At 39.1% G+C, this 10,358-nt stretch overlaps 1 protein-coding gene and 1 pseudogene across 5 annotated transcripts in view; one reads left to right on the top strand and one right to left on the bottom strand.

Moving 5' to 3' along the window:
* Window positions 1–10,358, bottom strand: part of POGZ (pogo transposable element with ZNF domain) — a 97,157-nt gene that overhangs the window by 9,198 nt on the left and 77,601 nt on the right. For all 5 annotated transcript variants that reach the window (XM_006900097.1, XM_006900096.1, XM_006900095.1 and 2 more), the window contains 2 exons: window positions 1,684–1,784; window positions 605–751 (listed from right to left, as the gene is read on the bottom strand). In XM_006900097.1, the coding sequence (XP_006900159.1) occupies window positions 605–751; window positions 1,684–1,784 (248 nt within the window). The remainder of the gene's footprint in view (window positions 1–604; window positions 752–1,683; window positions 1,785–10,358) is intronic.
* On the top strand, window positions 8,149–8,774 carry LOC102850685 (annotated as a pseudogene).

Here is a 10,358-nt window from a genome sequence, read left to right as displayed (position 1 = left end):
CATTTTTTTTTCCAGAGAAAAAATTAAAAAAATAAAAAGTAAAATAAAATTTAAAAAAAAAAAAAAAGGATCTGATTGGTACAGGAAGAGACTGCCCCTCCTTCTCCAGCAGAGCATCTGAACCTGGTGGATTCGAACCATGTGCCTCTGGGATTGCAGTGCAGTTTCTTGCCACTAGGCCACCAGAGCTCCTTTAAAAAAAATTAATTTTATATTGGTTAGCTTACAAAGTTGTATATATTGTTTTTCACACTATCCATAGTTTCTTTCTTAAGAAAAAAAAATTATTTTTGTTCTTTAAAACAAACCAAAATAATTTTTGTTTGTTGTAATCTTCCTTAAACCAAAGAAAATGACAAAAACACCAAGGCAAGTTTAAAAAGGAAAGAGAATATAAACTTCATTTATACTGTTTAGTTGTCTTGTTTACTACTAAATCTCTGACATATAGCACAATATAAAACACAAAACAGAAACTCAAGAAATTCTTGCAAACAATTACATAGTAGTATCTTCTCTACCAAAATTATTTACCTAGTTCAATCCTGGCACCAGCAATCATTAAAATAAAAAAGAATTATAGGTAATTCTTGGTGCCTGGTACCTGGTGTCTCATGTAATGCTGCTGGAATGCATTGCCATTTTTGAAGACCTTCAAGCAATAAGGACAGAGCAAGTGCCGGGTGTCCTCATGGATCATCCGAAAATGAACATCAACCTCAGAGTAGAGTGAGGAGCGATACTGACACACCTGTATAACATAAGAAGGGAAACAACTGAGGCCTTTAGAAAGAATTAGTAACAAAAAAATATGAGGGGAAAAGGCTTTCCTAAAATATATCAAAATCAAATTACATTTCTGACTGTGACAAAACTAGTTTAAAGTAAAACTGGAAGGCTAGGAAAGACTTGGTATAATCTATATGCTAAGACTAAACTTTTTCTTTGTATTTTATTTATTTTGTTGTTAAGGCTAAATTATTGATGATCATCTCTAAAGGCCAATTCCAATCTGACCTAAGTACATGCATAAGGTCCCTGGTTGGGTATGTTTTTAATTTTCTCTCTTTTTAAATACAATCTTTCATTTATACATTTAATCTTTCATTCATGTACACTGTGTTTTATACAATCATTCATATACACTGTTCTTTAAACGACTGCTAATGATCTATGCTTATTATTACACCATCTTTTCAAGCACCCACTCAATCTTTCCTATTCCTTCAACTCCCTACAAACTCTGACTTAACTTTTACTGTGTTAGAGGTTTCCCTCCTTCCTCTTTTTTCCATGTCCCTCTCTCCTCTTTTAAAAATTTATTTTTATTTTATATTGGTGGATATATTCTTTTGTGTTTTCTTCCTACAGGGAAGCACACTGAAGACAGAAATTTTACCAATTCTCCAGTTGGTGTTGCTGTTGCTGACTGCCTTCGAGTAGAGCACGACTCCTAGCGACCCTATGAACAAAAATGTCTGACGCCCCTCTACAACTATGGACATTTATCAAAGTTCATAGTTTCCGGAGGCATGTTGTTTAGGAAGTAGATGCCACTCCTGCTTCCAAACTGTCCCCAAACTGAGTTTATTTATTAGATATTGAGCAGTGTTGATTAGTGAATTCTCCGCATTCAATCTTGAAGAAAAAAGGCTAAGTGCTCCCCAGAGAAAAAGATAGTACCTGGCAAACATAAGGCATCTCTCCTGGCTTATGAGTATCCTTCATATGCTGGAGAAATAGTGGCTCACTTTCAAATGCCCACTCACAGATCTTGCACTTTGCTGTAAGAAGAAAAATAATCAATAAATCAATCTGGAAATAACACCGAAGCCTGGCTGATTCAATCTTTATGTTCTCTGACTCTTTTTAAAAATAATTTTAATCCCACCAAGTCATTGCCTAACTTCTACTCTTTAAGGTGGTTCTATCTTCACATCTCTCTGATACCTAATCCAAACCCCAGTTACAGATTTTTAACTATAAGACATTTTATATTGGATACTCCATCACAACCTGTAACTTAGTGGAATATCCTCTTGTTTCCTACTCCTCTTCCTCATATTCTGAGTGAAAAACTGAGGCACTCAGTGCCTCCAAATCCTATAGTATATTACCAATCCACATCCTCACCCCTCAAATTTTGCTAGGAAATGTCCCTTCTCCCATCCCCATTCTTACAGACTGAAAACTGATGGAAACCTATATAATTTCTTGCTAAAGATTAGCTAGCTGGTTTTTGTACTCCCAATCTTTCTCAATAGTACTAACATATTTTCCCAGCACACCACTGTGAAATTCTTTTAAGATATTATTGCATTACCTCACTCTTCTGTTCAAGGACAGACGATAAATATCTACTAATACAATATTATTAGATGTTAAGTTCTTACTGTACTCTACGGTAGGTTTTTGTTTAGTCTTAACAAGTTCAAGATAATGAAACTTTAAATTTGTTGATTTTATCAAGTTTCTAAGGTTGAAATTCTAAATTTCCAGTTAAAATGTTTTAATGGTTCCATATTTTCAATTATTTATATATAACTATTATATATGCACATATTCAGTTATTTGTATTTTTCTTACTTTCACTAGAATTATTTTTATGTGTTTGAGAATATGGAAATCATAAATTTAAAGGTTTAAGCATTTACTGGAAAATGCCAATACCAAAAGGGGATGGGGAAAATGAGTGAAGTTGAAACAATTCTTTAATGTATTAGTGAATAAAACTCCAGATTCCAAACCCAGGGTCCATGGACTAGGGCATTCCCAATTATTTACAACAAAGTAAAATGTGTATTTTCCTGGGAAAAGGATTCACAGGGTTGTGGTTATTCTCAAAGAGATCTAGAACACAGTTAGAACCACTCCTTAGGGTCCTTGAAAGGAGATAAAATGTTGGGAAAGGTGGAGGATCGGTGAAAGAGAGGAAGACCCTCAACGAGTTGGACTGACACAGTGACTACAACAATGGACTTGAAGCATGACAGATATCACAATAGTATTGCAGGACAGGACAAGGTTCATCTAACTTGTTCATAGGGTTGCTAATGAGCTGTAGTCAATTTGATTATTATATAACCACCACCACCACCACCACCACCACCACCCATTTAAAGTGTGAAGAAAGGCCTTGTGGAAGGGAAGATTCAAAAGAGGAAGAACTAATAAAGTCTTGACAATTCCTCACATGGTGAGGCTGTGATTAGCCAACAGATGTGTACAGGTACTGACATCTTGTCATGAAAAACATGTAAGCAAATGTGTGAAAGAACTCTAGAATCACAGAGGTGCCATCAAGTCATGAAATAACCTTAGAGAAAAACATAACACTCTTAAGACCATAAGGGCGCCATCTGATGGTCTAGTGATAAAAAGTTATGTTGTCATCCCAAAGGCACAACAGTTTGACTCCACTAGTTGCTCCCTAGGAAAAAGCTGGGCAATCTCCTGGGTGATTTTCTGCCTCTAAAACCCAACTGGAGAGTGAGCCAGAACTTGGTTCTGACTCAATAGAACAACACCACATTAAAATTATAATGCAGCTATAATTAAAAATCCACACAAACACAGGCAGTCAAATTCACACACATAATACTTGCTGAAAAGTTAGGATTTAAAGTAGGAGAACAAATACTAGTGCCTTTAATATGATAATATCATAACATAAAAAACAAAACAAAATCAAACCCTAAAATCCTCACCACTAGGTTAATAGGCAACAAGATAGATGGAGCAAAGACTGAAGTTGTCAATCAACAATTTTATGCTTGGATGCACAATCAACATCCTTGGTACTAGCTGTCAAGGTATCAAGAGATTGCACTGGGAAAGTTGGCTGTCAGGGACGTCTCCAAAGTGCTGAAGAGCAAGGATGTTAGTTTAAAGACTAAGGCACACCTGATGAAAGTCTTTTTCAATTACTTGTTACAAATTGCACTACGGATGTCAGAAAAAAAAAATCACTAAGGCCTTTGATTTGTGGTTTTAAGAGTGCAGAATATCCTGTGAACTGTCAGAAGAACAAACAAGAAAGTCTCTCAACAAAATGAATTGACTCAGGACTGTAACAATGGACTCAAGCATATTGGAATTGGAGAGAATGGCAGAGGACTGGGCCAGGTTCAGATATGTTGTTCAAAAAAATCACTCTGAAGCAGAGTTGGCTCAATGGTATAGAGTAACAACAATATAATTTAACTGAAAAGCAATTCAGAAAATAAAAGGAAAAAATGTGTTCAATCTGGATGATGAACAAATTAGGAGCAGAGAGTAGTGATACTATTTCTACTATTCTCTGTGTTTGAAATGTTTCATATTAAAAAGCAAAGAGTCTCAAAATAATAAGAAATAAACTAGCTTCATGCAAGATTTGCCATGGATTTTAAAAAAGTCACAAATTTAAAAATATAATTGACAGGCATTAAAAGTATTATTCATCAACACAAATATTATGTGAAGTACTCATAATTAAGTCATATGTCAGGGATCACAGACTTGGAAGCCAAGAGAAAACAGATAGATCAGTGACACTCTACCTGGCTTCTCTTTGATAAAGAAAATGTTATCTTTTGTATACTGCTTTGACAAATAAATGGAATGTCAAAACCCTCCCACACAACTCTGTATAAAAATGAATCAGATATTGTTATACTGACTTCTTTTCATTGTGGTGAAGAATTTTTGGGTTCCAACCTAGACCAAGTTGATACTCTGTCATTATATTGCAGTGTCATGAGTTTATTCTACCATCAATTCTACTATCAAATGATTACATGTGCTGTTCACATGTGGCTACCAACACGTTAAATGTGGTAAATGCAAACAGAAATGCTATACCTGTAATGCAGAACAAGGATTTTTTAAAAATCTGTATTTTTACACAAAATTACAAATGTGGCTTACATTATATTTCCCTAGATCATTACTAGTCTATGCCATTTACGGCAATATAATTTTTCTTGCCTGGTTTAATAATGAGTCTATGACCCAATTCTGACCAAGAAACTATAAATGGGAACGCTTTCCTTATGGATGAGACACAGATTTGAGAAAGACCAAGGGAAGAGATGGTGTTTCCTTCTTTTGGACAATTTTAGGTCTGTACATAAGGCCTGAGAGTAAACTTGCTATGAGCCTGAGACAAGTTCATGTTCAACCTCCCTGTATGTCTGAGAGTTGTAAAAGTTTAGAAGTGGCTGATTAACTACTGGTATCTCTTTTTTCCTTTTGCTGAGTGCAGTGTACTTTATTGATGGTACGTGACAAGATGGGCTCTCTAAGCTCCTCCCCTTTCTCAGGGGGACTGGAAGGAAACTGTGTCAAGGATTTGAGATTCTGAGTGTGGGAGGGCTGAGTTGGGGGCAAGGACTCCCCAGCAGATCAGAGTCTCTGTCTCTAATACTATTGCTGGAGCTCTTATTCTTTGGAGGCCATGTGAACCATCAGGCTCACCACCCATTTGCTGTAGCCAAATTCATTCTCATATCAGGAAATGAGGTTGACAAGGTAGTCATTCAAAGCAATGCCAGCCCCAGCCACTGTTAAAGTCACAGGAGACTACTAGGTCTTTGGTGTAACCTATGATGCTCTTTTGAGGCCATTCTGATGCCTGCTTTACTTACTCCTTTCTTGATGTCATAATATTTGGCAGCTTTCTCCAAACAGCAGGTCAGATCCACAAATGACATACTGGGGTGGGGCACAGAAAGCTATGCCATTAAGTTTCCCATTCAGCTCTGGGATGACACTGCCCATGGCCTTGACAGTGCCAGTGGATGCAAGCATGATGTTCTGGGCAGCTCCACGGCCATCATGCCACAGCTGTCCAGAGGAGCCATCCACAGACTTCTGAGTGGCAGTGACGGCTGAAAATGTTGAGAGAGTTGTCATTCATGCCCGTCACAAACATGGATATGGGCATCAGCAGAAGGAGCAGAGATGATTTCCCATTTGGCATTACCCTTCAAGTGAGCCCGTCTTCTCTAAGGTTGTGAAAACCCCAGTGGACTCCACAACTTATGTAGCATGAGCAGAATCTCACTCCTGAAAATAGTGATGTCTTTCTCACTAATAACAAGCTTCCTATTCTCAACACTGACAGTGCCACTGAACCTGACATGAGTGGAATCATACTGGAATATATACACCAGTTTAGGTCAATGAAGAGTCACTGATGGCAACAACATCCACTCTGCCAGAGTTAAAAGCAGCCCTGGTGACCAGGCGTCTAACACAACCAAATGTTTACTCTGATCTTCAACATCGTGTCTCAGGAATGAGGCTGAGCTTGCACAAGAAGAGCAGACTATCTGCAATTGATGAGGAGCAGAGACCCAACTATTGGTCACTTATTTGTTTGAAACAAAAGGAACAGAGAAGGAAACTCAAGAATTAGTAAAGGAAGTGGATTATAGGACTAACTGATTCCAGGAACCACCTCTACCTTGCGTGCCAAAGAGCTAGATGGGGCCTTGCTACCACTACCAAATATTCTGATCAGGGGTACAACAGACAGACAGAAAGGAGACGTTGAACAGCTCTTCAGGTTTTTTCTGTCCTGAACTACTTTTTACTATGAAGACATACTACAACATAAAAATTTTATGAAGACAGTAAGAGGACTACACTACCATGTTTCATGTACAATGTTTGCAATTCTGAAACAATCTGTATAATGGAGGCAGAATAAAAATATGAAAGGAAGCTAATCAAACATCAACTTTCCTAAAAAAGTGTCTTCCCCCCATATCCTTAAATCACCAAAGTACAGTTTAGAAAATAAAAACACAGAAACTAATACAACTGAGACCTGGATGTTTGGTAAGCAGTGAATTACAAGTTTGGGATCTTCAGAAAAAAAGGCTTCTTTTTGGGGTTCTCTCATTCACACTGTTTCATATGATCATTCCATTCATTGTGTCTTACAAAATTAGTCACCATTACCTACAACCAGGAGAAGATAAAATAGATGAATGGGATCTTCTAAGAATCAAATCCCTATGCACATCCAAAAACTTCTCCAACAGGGTAAAAGGGAAGCCACAGACTGGGAAAAAGTATTTGGTAATGACACATCAGGTAAGGGACTTCTATCAAGAATTTATAAAATACGTGAGCACCACAACAAGATAAAGGTAGATAATCCAATAGATATGAACTGACACTTCACCAAAGAAGACATTCAGATGGCTAACAAGTACATAAAGAAATGTTCAAAATCCCTAGCTCTAAGAGAGATGCAAATTAAAACAACTATGAGATAGCATCTCACCCCAGTCAGAATAGCAAAATTTAATAGCAAGCAACAAATGGTGGTGAGGTTGTGGAGAAACTGGAACCCTTATTCACTGTTGGTGGGAGTATAAAACGGTGCAACCACTGTGGAAGGTGGTATAGCGCTTTCTCAAAAAGTTGCAAATAGAGACACCATTTGACACAGCAACTCCACTACTGGGAATATACTCCAAAGAGACCTACTGATATCCAAGCAGATATATGCACATCCATGTTTATCACGGCTTTGTTCAAAATAGCCAGGAGGTGGAAATAACCAAAGTGCCCATCAACAAACTAATGGATAGAGAAGCGGCGGTATATTCACACAATGGAATACTACACTGTATTGAAAAACAAGGAACTCATGCAATATTATTCAAAACGGATGACCCTGGAAGACATTATGCTGAGTGAAGTATCTCAGTCACAAAAGGACAAATACTGCATGGCACCACTGTTGTAAAACAGGACTGACATTGGGGTTGGAGGGAGACTGAGAAAGATGGGTTCAATAATGTATACTGCATTGAAACAGATTAGGGAGAAAACTGTTAAAGAGGGATATGTGATTAGCTATTTTTGTCATGACAGGAGTCCAGAGCGAAGGCTGTATAGTGGAGTGGACCTGGGGGGAGTGATTGGAAAACAATGAAAGAATTTTCCTTTTACTTTTCCAAGAGGGTAGTGTACTTAGGGGGGAGGGTTGGGAGGGGAGAAAAGTGCAACAATAAATGAATGGCAATCCAAAGTCTCTATAAATTTTCACTGGAATTAATAATTAAAAAAAAAAAAAGCCCCACCCTTTCCCTGGATCCCGCAGGAGATGGGTGCCCCCATCGACATTTTGTCCTTTGGCTATCGGACATCATGCCTCCCAAGAAAAATGTTTCTGTGAAGAAACCAGCGGGCCCTGCTACCTTAAAGCCCATTGCGAAGCCAGCATCTGGGGCCCTTCCAGCCAAGGCCAAAGCTGAGCCAGCTGCCTCTCCAGCTTCTCAAAAACCCCAGGAACACCCCCATCCATCTCTCCAAAGTGGTGATCGAGTTTAACAAAGACCAACAGGAGGAGTTCAAGGAAGCCTTTGAGCTGTTTGACCAAGTAGGTGATGTTAAGATCCTGTACAGTCAGTGTGGGGATGTGATGAGGAACCCTGGCCAGAACCCCACCAATGCCAAAGTGCTTAAAGTCCTGGGGAACCCCAAGAGTGATGAGTAAAAGTCCCGGCGTGTGGACTTTTGAGACTTTCCTGCTCATGCTTCAAGCAGTGGCCAAGAACTGGGATCAAGGCACATATGAGGACTACTTGGAAGGACTTCGGGTGTTTGACAAGGAGGGTAATGGAAAAGTCATGGGAGCAGAGCTCAGACATGTCCTCACCACGCTGGGAGAGAAGATGACTGAGGAGGAGATGGGGACTGTCCTGGCAGGACATGAGGACAGCAATGGCTGCATCAACTATGAAGCCTTCCTGAAACACATCCTAAGCATCTGAACGCTGCAGCTTCTCTAGGGCTGGACAGTGGCCCCTTCCACCACCTCACCACCCCACCCCACTCCCTACCCCACCCTGTGCAGGCGAAAGCACCCTCCGGCCACTTAGGAGGCAACCTATTGTTTCAAAATAAAAACAGTTCCTTACTAAAAAAAAAAAAAAAATTAAAAAAACAAAAAAGGGAAAACAAAAATTAGTCACCATTGATCTATGTCCACCATTACTTTGTCTTTTCTGATTCCCCACTGGATCTTTCCTAATTCCTTCACTCTCTTCTGCCACCCACCAAACTCTGTGACCCCATGATTCTCCTCCTGCTTTTTTTTTCCCTCCCCATGATTTACCCCCTACTCCCTGCTTCCACACTTCAAAGTACTTCCTCAGGTAGCAGATCTGTCTCAATGTCATGGCAATAAGAACAAGAGCTTCAAAGAAGGACCATTCTGCTTTTTGTATTCCTGTGTTGTCACAGCTCTATGTATTCTTTCTTGAAATAACTCCCATGTATTCTTGCTTATGCTATACCACTGTCATCACTACTGCTACCTCATTAGTTATGTTTTCTGGCTTGTTATGGTGACCTCTTCTGTCCATGTCCTAAGGGGACCTCTCCAGTATTAGTGGTGAACATCACAATCTATAGTGATGGACATTTCATAGCTAAAACAAAGCTTGTATAGTCCATTCATCTGAGCAGCAAATGTGTGTATCACACTGAACTCTTGGTTGTCTTTGTAGATCCCTTACTGACAGGCCCTATAGCCAAGTTAATGTTCCAGAAAGCTGCCTTTGGCCACACTGAAGATATGCCCCATTCTGGTGCTACCGGTGACCTGTTCAGAGATGTACTTCTCCATATGTAGGTACATTCTGACAAAATAGCCTGAGACAGTGACCAGGAGTGCACCACCAGAACACCAAACTGGGCAAAGGTCACTATGGTGGAACTAGGGGGGAGGCCAGAGCCACAACCAGGAGTGCTTTGGCCTCTGTCTTAATTGCTTCCTCCTCCACTCACAGATCTTCAACTTCAAATTCTTGAATCTAGACTTACTGTATCTATTCAAGATAGAGGCGTTCCTGAGATTATGATCTTGAGGGTTATTTTTCAAATCCTGAATTAAAACCAACCCTTGAAGCCATTTTTAAGTAAGTTTAGATCTCAAAGGAAAGATTATCCTCCTTGACTACTGCATTCTTTAAAAAACAAACAAACAAACCAAACCGTAAGATTTAATGGACAGAAGACCAATCTTCTGGTCTCTGCTATTTTCAAGCACAGACATAAAGGTTGGAAAGCAGACAGAGTAAAACTAGAACAAAAATAACAAAAATGGGGACATAATGTGAAGACTATAATCAATATGATTTATCATTTTGTCAAGAAAGTGCTGGATGGAAGTGTGTTTTGCTGTGTTTTCACCAAAAAGAAAATATTAATAAAAGATAAATTAAAAAATCCTGTGAATGCAATCCCAGAGGTATTGCGGTTTGAATCCACCAGACGCTCTGCTGGAGGACGGGCTATCTCCTGCACCAGTCAGATCTGATTTGACCACACACACACACACACACACACACACA

The sequence above is a fragment of the Elephantulus edwardii genome, unplaced genomic scaffold (assembly GCF_000299155.1).
Source record: "Elephantulus edwardii isolate Elephantulus edwardi_28Jun2011 unplaced genomic scaffold, EleEdw1.0 scaffold00273, whole genome shotgun sequence".
NCBI lineage: Eukaryota > Metazoa > Chordata > Mammalia > Macroscelidea > Macroscelididae > Elephantulus > Elephantulus edwardii.
The sequence above is the reverse complement of the archived record's forward strand: the minus strand, read 5'-3'. Positions and strand labels throughout refer to the sequence as shown.